This window comes from Rhinolophus sinicus, linkage group LG04 (genome assembly GCF_036562045.2).
Source record: "Rhinolophus sinicus isolate RSC01 linkage group LG04, ASM3656204v1, whole genome shotgun sequence".
Taxonomy (NCBI): domain Eukaryota; kingdom Metazoa; phylum Chordata; class Mammalia; order Chiroptera; family Rhinolophidae; genus Rhinolophus; species Rhinolophus sinicus.
The window spans coordinates 146,143,829-146,168,631 of record NC_133754.1 but is presented as its reverse complement, the minus strand read 5'-3'; the positions used below and the strand labels follow the sequence as shown (position 1 = coordinate 146,168,631).

The 24,803-nt window shown below is 35.0% G+C and overlaps 1 protein-coding gene across 1 annotated transcript in view; it reads left to right on the top strand.

The window, feature by feature from the left end:
• CARNMT1 (carnosine N-methyltransferase 1) overlaps positions 1-23,541 on the top strand; it is a 40,963-nt gene extending 17,422 nt beyond the window's left edge. The window contains exons 4-8 of the mRNA XM_019736700.2: positions 9,725-9,865; positions 10,788-10,966; positions 12,953-13,066; positions 19,890-19,993; positions 20,748-23,541. Of these exons, the coding sequence (XP_019592259.2) occupies positions 9,725-9,865; positions 10,788-10,966; positions 12,953-13,066; positions 19,890-19,993; positions 20,748-20,849 (640 nt within the window). The 3' untranslated portion in view covers positions 20,850-23,541. The remainder of the gene's footprint in view (positions 1-9,724; positions 9,866-10,787; positions 10,967-12,952; positions 13,067-19,889; positions 19,994-20,747) is intronic.
• Positions 23,542-24,803: the final 1,262 nt, after the last annotated feature.

Genomic DNA, 24,803 nt, shown 5'->3' with positions numbered 1-24,803 from the left:
AGCAAGTAAGTTTGTGCACAGGCCTTTTAAGAGGAGCACCTGGGACTCCATCAGAAGCTCCATCTCACTCAGCCACAATCTCCACTGGTTTTCACAGCTAGAAGTTGTGGTGAGTTCTCTTCCTGGTACTGAACCCTGGGCTGGGAGGCCTGGTGTGGATCTGGGACCTCTTGGTCCTCAGAGGGGATCTCAGCCGAGATATCCCTCGGCTGAGGGATATCTCTAATTGCCACACGTGGCTGTGGGACCAGCCCATTTCTCATCTTTACCAGTCTCAAGGTGACTTCTTTTGTATGTCCTTAGTTATAGGACTTCTGTTCAACTAGACCTGAGATGACCCTCAAAGATGGTTGTTCTGTGGTTTAGTTGTAATTTGATGTGGTTGTAAGAGGATACAAACATTGGGTTTATCTACTCTGCCATCTTGACCAGAAAATTAATTCTATAAATATTTCTTGATCAGATGTAATGTTCTGGGTGTGAGTCCCATAAATAGCTCAGTGAGTGAGTAATTTTGAAAGCCCAGTTGAATTTATTATTATTCCAGCCATGTTATCAAATATTAAAAAAGAAAAAATATATATTTATTTCTGCATGTCTAGATACGTAATGTCCCAGATTCAGGAGTAGTATAAGTAATAATCCATTGCCCTTTTTTCCTTATGCTCTGCAGATACAACTTAAGTTTTTTAGTGACTTTTTGTAGAAAGAAGTTTATTCATTGGCTTCAGAGCTAGACAGATTTCCAATACTTCAGCTACTGGCACTGCTTGACATATACTACTCATTTGACAAGCTTTTAATTTACATTTTTATTGTCCATGGACTTGTTAATGTATTTTGTATTCAAGTTTTATTAGTGAGAACATAGTATGGTTGGGGTACCTAATATTTTATGTAACTATCTCGTCATGCTTTTTATAGTCTTTATTATCTGTGGATTAAAGATGGTTTGTCATAGATGAGATTGTGTGATCTTTGATTCCTTTTTTTGCATGTACTAATCCCTTGTCAGATACATGATTTGTAAATATTTTCTCCCATTCTGTAGATTGTCTTTTCACTTCCTTGATAGTGTCCTATGATGTACAAAATTTTATCAGTTTAATGAAGTACTTTATCTTATTTTTTTCTTTTGTTGTTTTGCTTTTCATGTCATACCCATGAAATCATTGCCAAATCCAGTGTCATGAAGATTTTCTCTAATATTTTCTTCTAAGAATTTTACAGTTTTAGACTTAAGTTTAGGTCTTTGATTAATTTTGAGTTAATTTTTGTATATGGTGTAAAATAAGGGTCTAACTTCGTTCTTTTAAATGTGGATATCCAGTTTGTCCAGCACCATTTGTTAAAAACTGTCCTTTCTCCATTGAATCATCTCCATGCTGTTGAAAATCAATTGACCATATAGGTAAGGGTTTATTTCCAGGCTTTCTATTGTGTTTCTTTAGTCTATAAGTCTGCCCTTATGCCAGTACTATACTATTTTAATTTCTATAGCTTTATAAGTTTTGAAGTCGAGAAGTGTGAGTCCTATAACTTAGTCTTTTTCAAGATTGTTTTGCCTTTTTGGGGCCTCTTGCAATGTCATATGAGTATGAATTTCAGAATCAGCTTTTCCTTTTTGTGAGAAAGTCTGTTGGAATTTTGTTAGGGGTTGTGTTGAATATGTAGATTGTTAGGGGTAGTATGACATCTTAACAAGGTTAAATCTTTCCATGAATACAGGATGTTTCCATTTATTTAGATCTTGATATCTTTCAGCAGTGTTTTATAGTTTTCAGTGTACAAGTCTTTCACCACCTTGGTTAGATTTATTCTTAAGTATTTCATTTTTTTAGGTGCTATTGTAAATGGAATTGCATTCTTAATTTCCTCTTTGGATTGCTCATTTATGATGTGTAGAAACACAATTGATTTTATGTGTTAATATCATATCCTGCAACTTTGCTTAATTTGTTTATTGGCTCTTGTAGCTTTCTTGTGGATTCATTGGGATTTTCTACATACAGGATATATAATCTGTGAATAGAGATAGTTTTTACCCCTTCCTTTCCCATTAGAAAAATGGCTCTGGCTGGAACTTCCAGTACAATTTTACATTGTTGAAGTACAATGTTGAAGAGCAGTGATGAAGGGGGACATCCTTGTCTTGTTCTTGGTCTTAAAGGGAAAGCTTTGAGTCTTCCACCATTGAGTATGATGTTAGCTGTGGGTTTTGCATAAATGCCCTTTACCAAATTGAGGAATTTCCCCTCTATTTCTATTGTGCTGAGGGTTTTTTGTTTTTGTTTTTTATATCATGAAAGGTGTTGCATTTTGTCAAAATGCCTTTTCTGTGTCAAATGAGTGGATTGTGGTTTTTTATTCTTTATTCTTTTAATGTGATATATTATATTGATTGATTTTCTTATGTTAAAACACCCTTGCATTACTGAGATAAATCCCACTTGGTCGTGCTGAATAATTCTTCTAATATGTTCTAGGGTTGAATTTACTAATATTTTGTTGAGGATTTTTGCATCTATATGTATAAGGCATATAGGTCTCATTTATTTTGTGAAAATTCTTGTGAATCTTTTTCTTGTGATGCTTTTATCTGACTTTAGTATCAGGATAATGCTGACCTCATAGAATGAGTTAGGAAATTCTCCTTCCTCTTTAGTTTTTTCGGAGAGTTTGAAAAGAATTGGTGTTCATTATTCTTTAAATGTTTTGTAGAATTCATCAGTGAAACCACCTAGTAGAGGGCTTTTCTTTGTTAGGAGGCATCTTTGTCCCTTTACCCATGGAATATTGAGGTGGCAACATTGAAATCTGCTTTTAGTTCTTCTTTATGAGATACGAAATCTTCCTCAGTGAGACTTGTTTTGAGGACTCATGGCTTAAATTGAAATAAATAACTAAAAATCACACAGTTCTTAAAGGCTACCTTTGTTCACGTTCATAAATGCTACAGGTTATTTTGTTAATTTTATCAGTGGTCCTACACTAAGTATTCTACAACTGTTAGAATTATGATCTAATCTCTTATATTCTGTTATTTTTCATTGTTTTGAAATGGTTTAAGTTTTGGGATCTTTCATAAACATTGTTGCTTCAAAAGGGTATTATATTAAAGTTTCTAATTGGTGCTCTCTCTCAATGTGTATATTCAGTGCTCTGCTCTATAGAATAATAGGTAATAGTTTAATAGCTTCTGTAAACAAAGTACAAGTATTTCTCAAAATTCAAAATATCTTTGTTTCTGAAAAGTAGGTTGTAAGGTATACAAGAATAATTGAATAGGTGAAAACATTTCACAGGGTTCAAAATTTAATAGATTTCAAAGGATATAAAGTTTCCTTCCCATAGTTATTACCCAGACACCCATTTCCCTTTCCCTGAAAGTAATCACTTTTATAAAAGGGACAGGCATATCTAAACTTTAAATGAAGTGTACCAAAATCTTAAACTCCTTTTTTGCCATTCTTCAACCCAGTGGGAAAATCACACATTTATTCCTGTGTCATTTGTTTTGCCTGTTTAATTTAGATCGGTTTCCTTATAGTAGGTAAGACGAACTATCAAAAAAACCTTTAAAAATAAAACACAGTAAAGTCCATGTCCATATTAAAGTCATAACTTTGCCATAAAAAGTAAACTCCAAGTTCCAGAAAAGACATAATTATAGTCCTTTAGAATCTAGGTTGATTCTAGATAAATCCTGGTCAAGTTTAGGTCTCGAATAAACTTCCAGGATCCTGTTTGTGCCACAGCGAGCACTTGATATCTTTACATTAGCTGGATTGATTCAAATTTATCTCAGTTAGTCTTTTGATGGTCTTCTTTTTGAAATTTCATTAAAGGCCTTTCTAACTGAGGTGTCTATAAAAGATAGATTACTTAAATATGTATAGAATTAACTATACCTGTGATCATTAAAATATTTTTTCTATGAAAATACATTTGTCTTATTACTTTGTCCAATTTGTTCTTGTTTAGAATTTTCAAATGCTCAGGTCTGCAAGCCCAAGCAGCTTTGAAGTCACAGATTGACGTTTGTATTGGAGTCTATTTATTATATAAGCAAATGCTATTTTAATTGTGCTGAATGCCAGACACTTCAATAATTATTAGCTTAAGAATTTAATGCTATAAATTTTATAGTTGCTAATGAAAAAGAGATTTCTAAGTTTGAGCTCTACTTGAAATGAGAAATCACAACCATGTAGAATCATGTTCTCTTATGAATCCTGAAATTGAGTGCAAGCCCTGAAAAATCTTAATTTCAGTAACCCATTCTATTTTAGAATAATTTGAACTGGTATTTTGTTTGTGAGAGGAAAATGTGTTATGTGTTTGCCTTGTAATATATGTCTTAACACTTCAAGAAGATACTGGTATACTATTGACTATTGAATATATTTTTTTCTTTTATATAGTTGGGCATTAGGAAAAAAATGTTGAGCTTTAAAAATAAGTATTTTTCTACTTAGATTATTACAATAAGGAATATACGTTATAATTTATGAAAGAATTATTTTAGCTTAAAGAAGCCATTTTAAAAGAGAAAACGGAGGAAATGTAGACTGCGAAAATAAGAGTAGCATAGAGATTGAAAATATAATTCTCCTTCACCCTGAAAGCCCTCTTAGGCTAAATACAGCTATGTATTTCAGATTTGTTTCCAATCAAGATCTCAAGCTCGTACAATCCAAGATTTCAAGTGCTTAAACAAACCTAGAGTAATAAATCAGTGGAAAAACAATCCAATACTAATAACTTAGTAGAAAAATAGTGTAAGTAGACAGTTCACAGAAAAAGAAATATAAGATGCTTAATCTCATAAGAAAATGCAAATGGAAAAGCCACACTAAGATGCCATTTTTCACTTATTACATTGCAAAGATTTAGAAATTAAGTAACTACTAGTAAAAGTGTGAGGAAACACATGTTGCTGATGGAAGAATAAATCAATAAAATTTTTTGGAGGCAACTTGGTAGTATTTAAGAAAAATGAAATGCATATCTTGACTCTTGGGATTCAATTTTGGAGAAGCTTTCTACAGATATACTCCTGTATGTGGAAAAGTATGCCAAGGATATTAGTTTTAGCATATTAACGAAAGACTGGACAATATCTAAATGTTCTTAATTAGCAGATTTTGATAACATTGTACAGTCATGCAATAAAATACTTATTCAGTCATAAAACATTAAGAAAGTTCTGTGTACTGATAAGGAAAGAGGTTCAAGATGCCTTAAGTGAGGATTGATAAACTTTTTCTTAAAGGGCCAGCTGGTAAATATTTTAGACTTTGCCCGCAATGTGATCTCTGGGGGACTGCTCAGTTCTGTTATGGGAATGCAGCCACAGACAGTACCTAATAACTATGTTTCAATCAAACCTTATTTACAAGAACAAATGACTGGCCTGTGGGTCACAGTTGCTGACCCCTGTATTAAATGAAAGAAGCAAAGTGAAGAACTTCATACATAAACTATAACAGGTATGAATGAAGTACTGAAAGCATCGAGAAATGAGTTCAGGCTTTACCCGGGATGTTGGGGAAAGACTTCATCCACAACGTGATAATTTAACGTGAGTTTCTATGGATATATAGGAGCTCTAAAGATTAAGGTGAGAAAAAGTGTTTTATGGCATTGGTGAGAAGTTCGGCTGATACGTGGAGTTTTTTGTTGGGAGTAAGAGGTAAGTTGGGGCCATATTTTTAAAGGGGCTAAATACTAATCCTGATTTCTAACCCTTTTTCTACTTAAAAAAAAAACAAAACAAAAAAAACGAAAAACAGTATTTCAACAACTAGCTCTATTAAACTTTGAAATTTTGTTATATTTATTTCATGGTTTTTTTGGTATTTTTTTAAAGAAACAGTACAGGAACAGTTGAAACCACCCTGCAAACCATATACAGAGCACACTCTTCTCTCTTTCCAGAGATAACAACATGAATTGTTTGTTACTCTAATCTTACCTTCTTACATTAACTATATGCTCATATACCTCTAAAAATACATATATTATTCTGTATGTTTTATACGTTCATGTAATGGTTTATGATATCATTTCACAATTGTTTTTTTGCTCAAAGTTGTATTTTTACAATTTCTCTGTATAGACCAGCTCTGGTCGATAGAAATATAATGCAAGTGACATATGTTATTTTAAATTTTCTAGTATCTGCATAAAAGTAAACAGAAACAAGTGAAGTTAATAATATACTTTATTAACCCAGTAGATCTAAAATATTTCAACTTACAAGTATAAAAGATTATTGATGAGATACTTTATGTTCCTTTATTTATACTGTCTTGGATTCTGGTATCATTTTATACTTGCAGCACATCTCAATTAGAGCTGGTCACGTTTTAAGTGTTCAGTAGCCAGCCACAAGTAGTTTAGTGGCTTTTAACTGTATTGGACAGTAATTCAATTAGAACTGAATGAATCCTTTTGATGCTTGAAGGTAGTGCATACTTTTACCACCAGGGGTCAGCTAAGTGTCATCATGTTGACCCAACAAGAGGAAGTATTTTGTTTTGGAATTGGCTGATTTGTAACTGCAATGTCAAAATCATTGTGTCCAAAAAGGAAGCCTCTCGAAAGAACGTTTACTGCTGGTGAAATAAGTGGAGCACAAAGGATGGTGCAAACGTGATCCATGGCTTCTTATGGCACAGTGGCGCTCTGTTCTGTCCTTACAAATGTATCCTTTCTTCTCCATTCTTGCTTGTATGAAATAAACTCTTTCCACTATTATCCAGGGGTGTTGCATTTATAGTATACTGCTTCTCCATAGTTGGACCTTAATAACTAGGTAAACTTGTTTGTTTACTTACTTTTGCTAAGAATCTCAAGCAGGCAGTATCTGATTTTTGAACCATGTATTAATTATATGCCTCTATTCCTGGTTTTCTAAGTTTTTGCTGGGTTTAAAGTCAAGTCACCCTAAAGGTCTGTAGTTAGATTTATATTTATCTTATTCTCCACAGAAATACCTTCATAGAAATGTCCTGGACTTTGTAAGGATCCATAGCCGAAACTGCTTTTTAGAGTAACTTAGTTTCATATATATATTATAATTAGAGGGACTTTCCATTATGCTGTTAATATGCCTTATGTAAAGACCCAAATGAGAAATAAAACTAGCTAAGAACAAAGATTTAGGGAAAAGTTCTCTTCATCTTGCATGATCATTGCTTAATTCTTGATCATTTTTTCAATTCTGGAGAGTTTGTTTTAATGTCTTCCTTTATATGCCCACTGAGATCCTTTTTGTCATAATACAAATAACAGGTAGCTCTCTACTAACCCAAGGGCCTTACGATAGGGCCTTGATATGCTCTGTGTTCCCGGGCTTGATGACAGCTGTTTAGTAGCAGTTTTATACAGAAACTTTTTGCCACAAGGTGGGGGTAGAGAGTCCTATGAGCCTGATTAGTAGGGGAGAATTTAATAATGTAGCAGTAATAAAGTTAACTTTCCTTAAGTTAAAATCATTGTTGGTACCATTATTAACAAAACTTTCCCTTAAAGTTAACATGATTTCTAATTTCTCCATGGTATTTTTTGTTTTAATTAACAGTAAAATTTACCTTTTTGGTGTATAGTTCAATGAGATGTAACATGCGTAGATTTTCATAACCACCACCAACAGGAAACAGAACAGTTTCATCACCCCTCAAAAAACCCTCATGTTTCCCATTGTATTGACACATTCCCCACCCTTACTTAACTTGTGGTAACTGCTAATCTATCACACTAGAGTTTTGTGTTCTTGAGAATGTCATAAATGGAATCATATAGACTGTCACCTTTTGAAATGGGCTTTTTCACTCCATGCCATTGAGATTCATTTAGATGGTCCTGCATGGCAATTTTTCACTCATGATCAGCCATTCAGAAATTGATTGTTAGTGACTATTTTTATGAAGATTTAAGTACTCTGAATTTATTTGCAAATCCTTTTTCTGTTGCATTCCTTCAATTTTTAAAAAAATTCTAAGCTGAAAATAGCCACTTGGGAGAAATGCATGTTTTGATTGGGCAAAATGGGAACTGAAAAAGGTAATTCTGGAGAGTTAAGAGTTTGGATGGGTCTGCTGGGAGTGGAAAATAAGAGTCCTGGGTGGGTGCCATAGTGGCAGGTTCTTTATATAAGTAGCCCAGAGTTCTACAGCTAGGAGTTTTTCAAATTCTAACATTAAAATTTTGTATGTTTTTCTTAGATGACTGATACAGGTAGCCTGAGCAAAGTGAGAAGATGTACCCATTCTCTTCACTAAAAATTAGTGTTCACACACGCACACAAACATGCACACTCACATGTATAGTCTAGAATAAGAAGAAGGCATTTTATTTTAGTGAAAACTATTACATGGCACCTTGGCATTAGTTTGCTCATATCAAGCATTAAAGTATGTCTTACTAATTATAATAAGCCTATTTATCAAATCATTTTTTAACAAATTTCAGTTTATACCTTACTGTATATGTAAAATTGAACAGTGATACAAACTAAATAAACTTTGTTAAGGTTTTTATACAAATACATGTTCCATATATAGATCTTTGAGACTGAATGACCCTGGGAAAATTCCCATGTTACTCTATTTGTAGACAGAATTTTCAAAAGCTCCATAGTTCTGTTTCTTTTTCATTTCAAAGTGGGAAGTGCAAAGGTTATCATAGAGGCTACTAGTAAACAGCCCTATTGCTGTTTGAAGCACACCAAACTTAAAGACCCTGTAGTTTAAAGACAGAAAAGAATTGTACATAGGAGTAGATTTGGAAATTGGATTTGGTTAATGAGCTAAATTGGGGGCATACAGACAATAATGAAATTCCTTTTTAATTGACATGACAGTGGATTACACACATTTTTCTTTGGTTTTCTGTAAGAAAACTGTTTTAGTTTCTTTAGGGTTATATTGATTTGCCAGAAGCCCAGAGAAAGGTCCTTGCTTTGCTAAGGCTAATTTTTAGCAGTTTGAAAGTGGAATGGTGGGTTTTATAGCAAAGAAAAGTTGTGGTAGAATGATGCTAATGAGTGGAGAACAGTTTGGTTGTATTCCTCTGGTTTGGTGTGATATATTTGTCGTTGTACCGTATATGCTCAATTAGAAGGCAGTTTCTCACTTTCCTCACTAGAATATCCCGCCTCCAGTTCTTTTGCCAAATGAAATACAAGATTTTAAAGATGTACATTGGGGTGGCCGGTTAGCTCAGTTGGTTAAAGATATACCTGACGCATTAAAATTTGTATATATTTAATCTATTTAATTATTTAAACCATTGTATTAGGTACAGAATTTAGAAATAAAGTTATATTTTGTTTTACTGTCTCATGATAAAATAATTCTGTTCAATCTCTTTGTATATGTTGGGATCCCTTTGGGATAATTTGTCTTCCTAAGACAGTAGTTCAGGTGACAGCTACTAGAACTATGTGTGTCTTCATAAGTCTTCAGGTATAAGGTGAAGACATTTTTTCTGAAAAATAATATTTTGTGAGTAAAACCCTCATCCGATATCTGAAAACATGATAATTCCTTATACCTTTATTTTTCATTAATATTTAGAAGTATGTCTCAATTTTAAGTAGTCAGATCCTTGAGTGAGCTTATTATTAAATATCTAAGTTTCTAGTTGTTAATGTGGATTTTGTCTTTTTTTTTTTTTTCTTTAAGGGGTTGGACATAATTGCCTTATTTCATTTCAGGGATCCTTCTAAAGTAAATATTCTGGTACCTGGTGCTGGACTAGGAAGACTGGCCTGGGAAATAGCTATGCTAGGTTATGCTTGTCAAGGAAATGAATGGAGTTTTTTTATGCTCTTTTCTTCCAACTTTGTACTCAACAGGTATTTAATTTACTTTTTGCTAGAAATAGTAATTTCTCAGAATCAGATTGATTTACCTATTTCTGAACAATTCTGAATTTGAAGATAAGTATATAGTGTTTAATTATGATGTGTATAGTAGATTTTTCTTCTATTAAAATCAAATCGCTTATACAGTTATTTTAATCAGTTGCCTAGTTAACAGAATTTTGAACAGGATGGTTAAGTGACTTTAGAAAGTGATTTGGTATTCCATGAACGTGAAACGATTTCTGTGCAGAATTTCAGGACTAAATATGATCCAGGAAGGAGTATTTTCTCATTGTTCCTTAAACTTCTTCACTCTTTGTTTCTCCAGTGGAATAAGAGTGCAGTGTAGCAATTATAACTTTTTTTCCCTTAATCAACTTCTTATAAAATGGCCAAATAAGCTCACATGACTGAGTTGGAAAGATCTCTCAGAACTTACGTGGCCTCTTTTAGTAAGCCAGAAGAGGAGTGTTAGAGAAAAAATAATAGCTGCCTCTTTAAATAATATGTTGTCTTGGTGGCAGTATCAGTTAGGGGATGATAAGGTAAAAAGGAAAAGGTTGTACAAAATAAATAAAATAGGTAGCAAACAACATCCATATACCATTTTTGAAAAAAATACTCTAACTGTTCTTTACTTGAGTTTGAAGTTTGGAAATACATTTTTAAAACTTTGAATGATAACATATCTCTGAATTTAATTTTTTTCTGTTTTTCAATTCATGATTGGTTACTCATCCGCATGTATATGTGCATTTTCAGATAACTGGGTGGGGTGGAGTGGTAACATTTTTTAAGTATTAATGAATTATATAAGTAAACCTTCAATCAAACATTATATTTTAGTGTTTAAAGTAGATTTTTCTTGGTAAAATATTTAGTTAACACTGAATTTTATGCTCATATTTTGCAGATGTTCTGAAATTAATAAATATAAGCTGTATCCCTGGATCCATCAGTTTAGCAATAACCGGAGGTCAGCTGATCAGATTCGACCCATCTTTTTCCCTGATGTTGACCCCCACAGTCTTCCTCCTGGTTCTAACTTTTCTATGACAGCAGGAGATTTTCAGGAGATATACTCAGAATGCAGTAAGTCCAAAGCAAGCATTTTAAAGCTCTTGTCCTTTATTCTAAATTTAATGAGCTAATTTTATACTAAGCCAAAGTTTTGGTCATTCATTTTGATGATAGAATATGAGGCATATACTTCAATGACAATTTAGAATATTTTCAAGGTTATATGTAAGGCAATGATGGGAAATACATAGAAATATAAGATCCCGCAATTAAGCAATTTAGAATCTGTTGGGTCTATTAATGTAAGACAACATATAAACAAAGCTTAAAAGTAATGAGTGCAATAAAGATGGAAGTAGGTTAATGTGAGAAGAGAGTTCTTTGTGAAGAGGCCATGACTTGAAGGGTAAGGAGGAATGGCATTTCAGGCAGGTAGAGGTACAGATTCGAATGAAGAAGGTAATTGGGGATGGTAGACTGCCTGACTGGAAGGGAAAGGGAGGTTGGTTTGGAGATTTAATGGGAGCTATGGCTAGAGAAGTAGGTGATTCCAGATTGTGGAGGACCTTTATAATCAGGCTATGAAGTATGGACTTCAGCCAGGCAAACTAGTGAAGAAACTCGAGGTAGGTATTAGAAAACAGGAGATGGTGATGGTGTCAGCGTATCATTCACTTAACAAATATTTGTTGAGCACATGCTAAGTGGCAGATATATTCTAGGCATTGGAAAGAGCAGTGAGCAAATCAAAGTCCCTGTACACGGGGAACCTTATATATTCTCATAGGGAGAGGCAATCAGAAATTATTGTGAGGAAGAAAACTCAAGACGAGATAATGAGGCTCTGAGGAGGGGCTGCTGTTGCATACAGAGTTATCAGGGAAGGCCTTCCTAAGAGTAACACTGAAAAAGAAAAACGTGTGGAGCAAAGAACCTCAGACCAGTGAAGAGGCAAGCCATTCATATATTGGGGGGAACTTTTTGCTGACAAGGAATGGCAAGGGAAAGGAGGATGAGGGGTTTGGGAGTGCGCTTGCTCTGCTCAATAGAGAACAAGAGAGTTCGTCTGGCTGTTTGGCTGAGGGGGTAGGTGAGCTGTGGGCACAGTGGCGGGAGATCAGGTTGGAGAGGGTTTGGGGAGGCAGAGTTTTACAGGAAGTCTGGCAGGGACTGAAGCAGGAAAGTCACAAAAGAGTAAAGGTTTTGTTTGTTTTTCCCTGAACCCTGACATTGGGAAAACTTGTACTGTGAAGGTAGAGAGAGATGGAAGATGTTAGGTGTTGGGGATAAGTTACGGCTTGAAGTCTCAAAATAGAAGTGAAATAATGGAAAACATCACTTTGGCAAGGAAAAGTAGCTTTCTTTAGGAGCAAGTTTTGAGAGAGATGGGTGAAGGTTAACCCATGGTTGGATGAAGTGCTTTTATTGTACCAGCATTTGTACAGACACCCACCTTCAGTTCAGTCTATCCATGTGCCAGCCCAGAGCCTCCAAGAGCCAAAGTGTTCTCTGCTGGGTTTCTACCCACTGCTCTGATTGTCCCCACCTCCCCACCCCCGATTTTCACTAGGGAGTCTCTGAAGAACTGATGGATGGATATTCTAAGTATTTTGATGCCACTCGTTTTCAGATGTCAACAAATCCATGCAATCTTTCTGAAATCTTTCAGAATTGGTAGTTAACAGTGGTTGAAATCACAATTTAAAATTCAAATGACTATTATTTCATCTTCACTGATTTTAATTGAAGGTTAGAAGTTGAATAGATTATAAACAAAACTTATAAATATCATTTGGTAAAGATATATAGTGATGAAGGTTATCAAAAATGGTTTCCAAATTGATTATCAAATTATTAATAAAAACTTATGAATTGCAAAGCATCTCATAAATGATTATTTGGTTACCTTGATTATAGTTGATGATTGGAAGAGTTTAGCTTCTATATCATTGCAGTTAAATGAAATATTAATGTGTACAAGATAACTGGTACATTTGTGGAAGTAATTAAAAGTCAAAATGACATTACAAATGTAGTAATTTGATTTTCCTTGAATAGATACCTGGGACTGTATTGCTACCTGTTTCTTCATAGACACAGCTCACAATGTAATTGATTATATTGACACAATATGGAAAATACTCAAGCCAGGTGGAATTTGGATAAATCTAGGTAAGTTCTTCAGTATTTATTAGGATTTTACACATTAATCTCAGGACTTACAGCTATCCTACATTTAATAACTTCACAGTACCAAATGTTCACGAAAGTTATAATTATATTGTACATGTTTTAAAATCTCTGCAGTTTTCTTTAGACTGCATCCTAATTAATGTTGCAGTACCTCTAGTATTAGTTCTTCCAAAAGCAGTGGAAGCCCCAAAAGTTGTATATTCATACTAGGTCAGTCTCACAGAAGTCATAATTTCAAAGAGTACTAATTATTAATCTGGTTGTAGTCATTACCTCATCTTCCCCACCCCTTACTTTAGGGAGACAGCAGTCCTGTTAAGAAAAGAGTGTTCTTTTTTCTTTCTATAGTGAAATATTTGAGGGAAAGTTCTTACCTTTCCCATGGAAACTCCTCCCAATACATATATTAACTGGGAAAAGAGTAGATATGATAACTTTGTGACTACCTTGAGTTTAAGAAAGAATAGAAATATAATTTCATATATGCAAAACACTTTTTACTTCTGGAAATCCAATGATGAATGTGATGTGGTCTCTCCAGACTCTCGGGGAAATTGACAGTTTTATCCCCTTTCTTTAAAATAAAGGGAGAATAATGATAATATCAAGATAAATATAGTTGCCTTTTTTAGTGAGATATATAATCCATGTGAAGAAAGACATGAGAGTTAATACACTACATAGAAGTCAGATATACATTGCTGGAGTCCTTAGTCTTTAGGATTGGTTTTGTTTTGTTGGTGGGTTCTGTCTCCAGTGCTTTTTTTAATGATTTGACTTGACCATAGATTTTACCAGTAGGACTAAGCCTACAGGTAGTAGTAGGCATTTTCCATTTTCCAAACTTCGTGTTAGAACTCCATAGGATAGATGAGATCAGCTAGCTGTAAAATATAATCAATATGGGGCCGGCCTGGTGGCTCAGGCGGTTAGAGCTCCATGCTCCTAACTCCTAAAGCTGCCGGTTCGATTCCCACATGGGCCAGTGGGCTCTCAACCACAAGATTGCCAGTTCAATTCCTTGAGTCCCGCAAGGGATGGCGGGCTCCGCCCCCTGCAACTAAGATTGAACACGGCACCTTGAACTGAGCTGCCTCCCAGATGGCTGAGTTGGTTGGAGCATGGGATCTCAACCACAAGGTTGCCAGTTTGATTCCTCGACTCCCGCAAGGGATGGTGGGCTGTGCCCCCTGCAACTAAAATTGAACACAGCACCTTGAGCTGAGCTGCCGCTGAGGAAAAAAAATATATATATATATAATCAATATTATCTCAAACTTTGGGTCTTCTTTTCTTTTTTTCCCCTTCTTCCACCTCCCCTTCTCCCTCCCCCCCCTCCCCCATACTCTGGTTCAAGCCATTGTTTCTCAGTCTAGTTGTGTAGGACACAGCTCCCTGGCCCATGCTGGGGTATTATGAACCTTACCCCCCCCCCCCCCCCGCATGCACTGAGGCAGTCTGTCACTGGTTGTCAGTCAGCTAGCTGTTCATGGCAGTTCTCACTGGCTGCTGGCCGCACCTGGTAGCCCACAGCAGCCCGCGGCCGCTCACGGCAAACCCAGCTCCAGGGAGTGCCATTGTTCACAATCTTAGCTATAGAGGGCACAGCTTACATCTGGGAATCTAACTGGGGCACTCCAACCACCTGAGCCACAGGGCCGGCCCCAGCTTCCATGTATCTTAATCACTTGTCTTTACTTGCTATCTTTTTGTCTCTGTGCTGCATTCTAGATTACTTTATTCTGAACTGTCTTCCCATTTACAAATTCTCTTTTTAACTATGTCTAACGTCTTTATAACCATTGAATGTTTAATTGGGGTTGTATATTTTATTTCTGTTTGTTTTCATTTTGGTCAACTATGTCATTAAAAATTTTTCTGTTCTATTCCCTGCATATATTTTCAAGATAGTCTTTTATTTCTTTGAAAATGCTGAATATATTATGTCTGATAATTGTAATATCTCAATATTTTTTGTAGGTCAATTTTTGCTTTCTCCTTTTTCTGCTGGTTCTTGCTCATAGTTCTTTGTTTCCCTGGGCTGTTGACCTTAACTGTTCATTGCTCATTGCCCTTGAGAACTCACTTTTGGGGATATCCTGAGGCTTAGATTGAAGGTGTTTTTCTTCAAGGGAATTTGCATTTGTATCTGCCAGAAGATTGGAACATTGTCAGATCAGAACAAAAGAATATTAAATTCTAAATTAAATTAAATTAAAATATTAAACTAAAATCAGGACTTGAGGCTTATTGGACCACCCATGTTATGTAAAATTAGACTGCAAATCTATCCTAGGGTTAAAGCATGATTTACATTTCTGGAATGCTTCTCTTTTTGTTTTTTTTCTCCTTATTTAGTAAGCACTAAGTCAACTTTTCCTGCAGTCCCCTCAGGTTACAAGATAGAAGTAAATTTACCTATTTCTTCCTCTGACCTTAAAGATAGCCCTTAAGATTCCAACCATAATATTGGGTGGTCTATCAGACTCACTACCTTGGGCAAGCTCAGAGCTTTTTCTTTTGCCCCCTTGCCCTAAACAATTTGTCACATTGGTACACCTGAAACTAACATAATTTTTTTTGGTCAAATTGTAAATGAGTTTCATCTGGATAGTCAAATACCCTCAGGGTAAAAATGGCATGTAGGTTTATCTCTGCTTAATTCTCTGGGTTCCTGGTAATTTCTTAACTTGCCAGGTATTTGATGTTTTTAAGATTTTAAAGTAAATCTCATATACCAGTTTTAGTTGTTTTCTGTAGGAGCATTGGTCTGAATAACCTAATCTGCCTTTACAGGAAACAAAAGTTTCTTTATATATTTTAATATTAGTTTGTTGTTGCTTGTTTGTTTTGCAATGAGCTCTATTTTTTTTAATTAAAAAAACATTGGAAAGGGAAAAATAGCAAAAGTCCTTAAGAAAAAACTACCCAGAAGTGAAATAGACAACATAAATGTACAAATTATAAAAGAATAAACATAAATGACCTACATATAGGAGAAAAATCATTCACCTTCATTGCTGGTCAAATAAATATAAAAATGAGATGCCAGTTTTTCACCTATCACATTGAGTAGGTTTTAAATTTTTTTACTTAAAGTTTAGATAAGGTACAGTGAGGTAGGGTGTGATTGTATATATATTGCTAGTGGGAATATAGTAAAGCATCCTTCAGGAAAAACAATTTAATACTACATGGAAAAATCTTAACAATTCATACATTTGGTCTGGGTTTGGCAAACTACAGCCTGCAGGCTGAATCTGGCCTGCAGCCTTTTTTGTATAGCCCACCAGCTAAGAGTATATTTTACATTTTAAAAAGAGTTGAAGGGGTGGGCAGAGACAAAAATAAGAATATGTGATAGAGACTGTGACCCACAAAGCCTAAAATATTTACCATCCAGGCTATTACATAATTGTATTCATTATTACATACTTTTGTTAGATTGATTATACTTGTAGAAGTCTGTCAGAGGAAAATAGTAAGATATGGGTAAAGACTAAAGACTGGTTAATGGATAAACATACTCAGCAAAAACTTTAACTGAACCTGTATTTCTAACAGTGATGGAATGGATACATAATTATAGGATAGCCATACAGTAAAATAGTTTTCCAGAAATAATTAATGAATAGGGAACTGTTCCCAATGAAGGGTATGATGCAAAACTATATATGTAATATCTCATACTAATGCATCAATAAAGACTGCAAGGAGATGCAGTAAGCTTTCAAGTGGTTATCTGTGATGGGTTTGATTTTATACTTATGTTTTTTTAATGTTATCTCAGCTTTCTATTATGAGCTTGCATTATATTTATGGTCCAGGAAAAAAAGACAAAAATGTTTCCTCCTTCTGTTAGGTCCACTAAAAGAATATGAAAAGACATGAGAGGAGAAAATAAAGAACCTCCTTAAGGAGTGTGTCCATGTTTCATTCATCGTCATATATCCAATGCCAGGCATTTGCTAGGTGCTTAGTAAACATTTATTTAAAAAATGGGTGACTATAATAAGTATGAAAAACTGCTCCCTCAAGGAAATGCAGAGGAAATTATGTATGGCCTATCCTTTTCCCCTTGACAAATTAGCAAATCTGTTTAATAAAAATGCTTATTGTCTTTTCTCAAGTCAGATCTTTTGGGAGGTATAATTGACATATAATAAAATTCACCATTTTTTAATGTGTACAGTTTGATGCATTTTAAAAGCTAAATCATGTAACCATTACTCTATCAAGACCGGGAACATTTCTACCATCCCCCAAAGATTTCCTGTGCCGATTTGTACTCAGTTCTCTCCTCTTATTCCCAATACAGGGCAATCACTGTTCTGTTTTCTGTTACCATAGTTTTTCCTTTTCCAAAATATCATATCAATAGAATTCTGTAGCAAGTTGCTTTTTGTGTCTGAGTTCCTTTACTTCCTTTACTTAGCATAATGCTTTTGAAATTCATCCATTTTATTCCATGTACCAGCAACTGGTTTCTTTTTAATGCTGAGTAATATTCCACTGTGTGGATATACTACATTTTATTTATTCATTCACTGGTTGACGGACATTTGGGTTGTTCCCAAATGTTTATAATTATGAATAAAGTTCCTGTAAACACTTGTGTGCATATCTTTATGTGGCCACAAGTTTTTGTTTCTCTTGGGTAAGTACCTAGTGGTGGAATTGCTGGGTCATGTATGGGGTGTGTATGTAAAATTTGACAAGGAACTGCCAACCTATTATCCAAAGTGACTGTACCATTGCATTCCCACCTTTTGCTAAGGTGTTGAAGCAAGTAATCAACATTGCAATTGTGAGTGAAAACTTGTGTCTCTTTTGGAAAATATTTTGGCAGTTTGAATCGAGTCAGTAAAAATGTTTATTCTCTTTGACTTGGAAATTCCACTTCAAAGAATGTCTTTGTAAGGAAAAATCTGAAATATGCACAGAGATATTGAAGTACTATTTGTAATAGGAGACTGTATGCTTAACTGTACATTCATTCTTATGCTGAGCATTATGGACTCAAGAAAGTTAAGACATATTCTTTCACTTATGTAGCTTGTAATTTAAAAAACCATGGTAATTACATGAAAAGGAATCAGAAGTGCACTACTGCGTTAAATGAGTTTTAAAGTATGCTGTGTTGAGGAAATAAGCACTAGGGCTGGAAACTTGGACGGGTCATAGTAAAAATTGATTTCAGCAAGGGTTTGGAGCATGGCTAAAGCTTGAGTTGGAGCTTTCTAGGTGGAACACAACATGAGTAGAAGCAAAATATGGCCTGAGTATGTAACAATCATTGGGATGTTTTATGCAGGTTGAATAAAACAGTATTGTTGGAGGCTTTTAAAATAATGGAGCGGGAACAGGGTACGCTTTAGAACTAGAAAGACTGCTGTGAAGCTCTGCATTTGAAGAAGAGGGGTGGCCGGTTAGCTCAGTTGGTTGGAGCGTGGTGCTTGTAGCACCAAAGTTGCGGGTTAGATCCCCACATGAGCCACTGTAAGCTGTGCCCGCCTTAAAAAAATAAAAAAATAACAAGAATTAAGCTTGATAGAGTAGTTTGATAGGGAAACGTTATATTCTGAAAAAAGCACTAACGTAAATCACACTTGTAGTCATTTTTTCCTACTGTCTTATGTAGAATAAAAAAGAGGGGAGACAAATAAAAATTTTGTAACCCTAAGTTTGTTCCACAGAGTGGTGGGCCTTTTGGAAGCAAACTTTATCCTGTTTGTTATGTTTATCTTCTGTAATTAGCACATTGTATGAGGAGTGGGGGTGGGGAGGTGATGGTGGTGAGTTGGTCATGGATTTATAATTAACCCAATAAAACATAAAGAGAAGATTGTCTAGATTAGTCCTAAAGTATAACTGGAATGATAATGTTGCCTGGATGATGCTGATGGATTGGAAAAAATGTGAAAGATTAAAAGACTGGAAAATCTGGTTTGAGTCAATTGATAGTTTTTGGATATATGGAATGAGAGAATAGAAAAGGGGAAAATGTCATTTTAAAAAGTTATTAATAGCTATATCGTTTACTTAGTGCCTTCTATATGCCAGGTGTATTGCATATTCTCTCACATTAAAGTCATGTTACAGATGGGGCAGAATTAGTGACTTGCCAATACGGACACATTAGGTTAGAGCCAGGATATGAGCTGCATTTAAAAAAACAGCTTAGTGTCACATCTTCCAGGAATACTTGCTTCTATATACCCTGTTTCCCTGAAAATAAGACCTAGCTGGACAATCAGCTCTAATGTGTCTTTTGGAGCAAAAATTAGTCTTATATTAATTTTGCTCCAAATTAGAGCTGATTGTCCAGCTAGGTCTTATTTTCAGGGAAACACGGTAACTGCCCCCACCCCCAAACCCACTAGCTTGAGGACCCTTCTCTGTTTTCACGTGATAACCAGTTTTTAACCATAGTTTTGCATTTACTTACAGAATTGTAATTACAGTATGCCTTTGGAATTTGAGGACTTATTCTCTGATTCAGCTAATCTTTCAGTAACTAAGAGTTACAGGTGTAAGACCCTGATGTAGAGAACATAATACAAGGCTGGTATACCAGAAGCACATACTCACGTGAATGTAGGCCGAGCACTTGAATGTCAGTTACTGGGCCAAGGTTTTAGGGGTCTGAATACATGTCCTGGGCAAATGTAAATGTTCTTTATTTCTCCTTTTTATGTTTGTTCATCCACTACCTGACTTACTATTCAATTTGGAGTCTTAACACAGCTACTAGTATATGTTTATATTCAAGTAATTCATTCACAGTATCTTTAAACCATAGGTCCTCTGCTATACCACTTTGAAAATTTGGCAAATGAACTTTCCATAGAATTGAGCTATGAGGATCTAAAAAACGTTGTTCTGCAGTATGGATTCCAGCTAGAGGTAAGGATGGAATGAAGTATTGCCAAAGGTTAACTTCCAAAGAACTTAAACAGGAATGGTAATATTACGGCATTTACTGGCTTTACCTCCTAATCTCTCTATTATCTCATCCATAAAGTGAAAATAATAGTAGTTTTTAGAATTAGGGGTATTTGGGATAATGTATATGTAAATGGAAAACTATATCACTGGTGTAATTGCCTTTCAATGAATAATAGCTGCCCATTATCATAATATTGGCCTTTGTAGACTGATAGATACCAAGGAGACTAGGCTCTGGGGAAGCAGATGGAGGTGGGAGGGCAGGTGCAAGAGGGATATTGTTCACTACATGTGCTTTTGTACTGTTCAGTTCTTTTTTATTATGTTCATTATTATAAGGTTTTATGATACTTTGACTATTATGTTTTAGTTGTATGTTTATTTAGAAGCATTCCATTCACTTAAAAAATAAACAGCAGGTTAATTCTTAAAGATAAAGAGAAGCAGTATATTATAGTATCTTAGAGTTCAAGCTCTGTAGTTAGAATGCCTGAGTGTGAACCCCAGTTCTAGTATTTATTGGAGGTGTGACCATGAGCAACCTGTTCTTTGTAAAGTGGGATTATTAATAGTACCAATCTTATGGGGGTACTTGTATGTGATAAATGAATTAATATCCCGAATCTGTGTAAAACAGCACCGGCCACTTATACGTGCCAAGTATTTGTTAGTGTTATCATCACGGTTATCATCATCATCGTTTGCATTGCAGGTGGAAAAAGAATCTGTCTTGTCAACATATACTGTGAATGATCTCTCCATGATGAAATACTACTATGAATGTGTCTTGTTTGTGGTGCGTAAACCACAATAAGGGTCTCAAGTGATATCACCAGGAAAATAGTTTAGTAAGAGCAAATCTTGAAATAAACAACTCAAAAATAACTATCACAATGACAGGACACAACCTCAAATCAGTGGTGCCTTTTTATTCCTAACAAAATTTAGAAATAGCATCTATTTTCTTAATATGTCTGTCGCTTTTTCAGAAATAAACTATGCCATGCATATTTGTACTACACAAGTAAAAATGGAGGAAGTGTCTTCAAGTATACTTTTTTCTTGAAGCCCAGATTGTCTTTCAGTAGGAAAATATCTCCAGTGTCTTCATGAAGCTGTCCGTTCCAAGTCTGCCAGCCTAATAGTATTGAAGTCCATAGCAATCTCCTTTTTTGGTTTTGTATGCATTGCACATGTTAGTTTCATTAATATTAGGTTGGTGCAAAAGTAATTGTGGTTTAAAAGTAAAAAATAATGGCAAAAACCGATTACTTTTGCACCAACGTAATAGAAGGGTCTAAGGATCTTCTGTCATTCAACATTTGGACTTGAGACTTTCGTTCACTTTGGACCTAAGCAATCTGTACATTAAATATGTATCTATTCTTTTGTTATTCAAATTATTTTCTAGCTCAGCTGAATTTAGAGAACCATCAAAACTTGCATTTTTAAGAAGAGCTAAATTTAATAGGGTCACAGGCCAGCCAGTAAAAATGCATTCAAGTAACCGGGAAATTAGTCTTTTGACCACGCTAAACTCAACACTTTTGACAGCGTACTCATCATGGATCACTCTGAAATGTGTGAAGATCTCAATATTCTAAGTGAGGCACAGAAGCCTCTGTTGAAGGTATTGTAGGAAACTGGGGAAATAAGAATAAAGTCTGCCCATTATAAATGTGTGATTTCAGACTATAAATGAGTAGAGTCAGCGAGATGTTTGCAATAATGTCTTGTCTTTAGATTACTTGGATTATCGCTTCTCAGCCTTTTGGTTAAAATCAAGTGTAGATTACCTGGATTATAAAAGCAAGAACTTTTTTTTGTTAAAACAATTGTATACTAGTGAAAACTGTCATGAAGGTATTAATTTGGGGAAATTTTGAATATGAAATTCAGGGATAAACTACTGCCTGTGGTCTGTGTCTTCAATATTACAAGCAGCACCCATTAATATAATTTCAGATCTAACACCAATTTTGTTTACCTGGGACTAAAACAGTATAAGCTGCTTTAAATTTCTACCTCTAGCAGATCTTTATTGGAGGGAGCTTTCCTTTGTATATTTTTACGTTTATTATTCTGTTTCTAGTAGCTGGGAAAATTGAGGTGACAAATTTAATGTTTTAATCTTTTCTTGGAGAAAAGGAAGTACTCTTAAATATTTTTACAGATGATTGCGATGGAATTAAATGACCTCTGTGGCAATTTGGATTAGATAGACTAATCTCAATAATGTGCTGGTAGCATAAATATCATGGTTTAATAAGAAAACATACTTGTAAATCTTTAAAACGTTATGGTCAGTAAGATTGGGGAATCACTACACGATTTGGCATCATACTAGTAGGAGCCTTCCTGTATACAGTAAGGGAACTCTTGTGGTCTTTATGCCCATTATGCAGTAAAGGATTCCATGAAGTTCATTTGATTTGTCAATTTAGGGAAGGAACCCTGTAACCTGTTGAGTTTTTTTTTTAACTGTTTCTCTTTTTTGTGTCCCTCAACATTTGGCAGATGATCATTTAGTGGGAATTCATATTATCTACCACATGAATGAACTTGAAATAAATTGCCAGCAGTGGGGGGAGGGGATCCAAATTATTATTATCACTATTATTTTTAAGAAAGAAGAGACTTAAACGGAACCTAGGTATTTAAAAAAAATCCATTGAAAGAAGAAGAATGAATACTGTTTCTGAGTAATTTAGAAAGGCTTTTTATTCACTGACTAGTATTCACTTCTTTACAGCTCGTATCAAAACACATGATCTTGTTTTTTCTCAGGCAGAAACAAATTGACACTGAATGGGTTGGCTTTATTACTAAAAATTTCTATCTGGTTTTATTCTTTAATAAAACTTATATTTCTAAATTATAGCTTAACTTTTAGTTAATTTTGAAATCAGTTATTTTATTTGTTTTTAATTTCTCCCTATTATGAATACTTTTTTAAATGTTCTACTTAAATTTGTGTTGCTTTTTTTCTCTTATAGCTTTTGCAGTTAATATATTCTAAACTTGAAAATTATGGTATTAATCAATAATAGCCATGTCACTGGAGGATTTAATTTGTATTTCTTATGTGTAGTCCTACTTAAGTGTGTAAGCCTTAAAGTTTTTTACTTTTTTCTTAAATTAGCTCTATACACAAATGTTTTCAATCATTTTAATAAAGTGGAAGGAGATAGATCATTGTGCTTGCTGGGTTTTGGGGGTTTTTTTTTTCCTCCATAATCTGAAGTGGTGCAGGTCAGGGTATGTTAATCAAGTTAGCAAAGGTGGAATATGTAAAAAATAAAGAGAAGCTGTATAAATCACAGTATAAAATTATGAAATTTGGGAACTGTAAAATGTACTGTATTTATATGTAATTCTCATTCTGAAAGTTGCCACAAAGGTTGAACTGGAAGCTTCATGTCTGCATGAAATTTCCTGTATTTTTAATGTGTATGATGAACTTGATTTTTCTTAAATATTAAAGTCTGCCAATTGCTATGAAACAATACTTGCTTGGTTATTTCTATCTAAATTAGTGATAATCATAGGCATGGGAATGTTGGTTAATTGAGCACATATACCAAGAACTATCAAGGAGACCAAGGAGAAGTTGTAGGTCCAGCCATTAGTAGAACAAGCACTGGACTTGGCACTTAGATACTCCGGTTTTGTTTTCCTCAACTACTTTTTGTGATCTTGGGCAAGGCGCTCTGAGTTTCTTTCCTCATCTGTAAGAGTGGATTGATACCACCTATTTCAAAGGGTTATTATGAGGTCATAAATTATATGTAAACTGGCACTGAGACTGAACAGTGGCAGCAGCCCATTGGACCCCATTAGGTTTCAACTTAGCCAATCAGTGATCTAGGCCCAGGAGTTTAGGGGAGTGTTTGTGAGTCAGGAGCCCCACTGAGCCAGCAGCTTTGTTTTAGGGGCAAAGGAATTTTACCCCCAAGGAAGTTTACCCCCAAAGGAATTAGCTGCCCCTGTTTTCATAGCACCAAAGAGCTGTTGGGGTCAGGCCAACTACACTCTTGAATATGCTGTTTCAGTTTGCCTTACTAAGCTTGTTGGCTCCTTTTCACTTTGTTATGTATCAAGTACAAGTTGATCCATCCCCAAATGGGGATGTCAAACCAGAGTCACAAAGCTTCCATGAGTCGTGTGTTCGGTTTCAACAAAAACTTAGTGGTAGGTTAATGGCTGCCTTCTTTTGTACAAAGGTGTGTTTGGTGACAGTGTCAGGCAGTTGGTGCTATAGTAGTACCTGGCGATGGCCTCCATATTTTAACAGCCACTAAGTCTTTGAAGCTGTGGCTTCTCTTTCTCCTTTTGGGGTCTATGTTATTTCTGCTGGGCCATGCAGGAGGAGACAGTCCATGAAGTAGTCCTTGAATGTGTCACTCATGGGAAGGAGAAATGCAGGCAAATATCAATTCCATCATACGTACATTAATTTATAATTTCTGGTGTGTGGTGCTTTAAAAATAGTCCACAGACAGACTCTTTGATACTCCTCCCTCTGGGACAGCCTAATGCCCCTCCCTTTTTTTATGTCTTTAAAGATATCATTCCATTGTTTTGATGAGTACCCTGCTGAAATTCTTATCTTTATCCCTGTAAATATGTTTCTTTTTTCTCTGGCTGCTTTTAATATTTCCTCTTTAATTTTCAGTAGTTTCACCATGATGTGTCCAGGAGTGTGTGTTTTGTTTGTTTTTGTAATTTATTCTGCTTGGTTGATCAATGGTTTGATATATTTTTACTA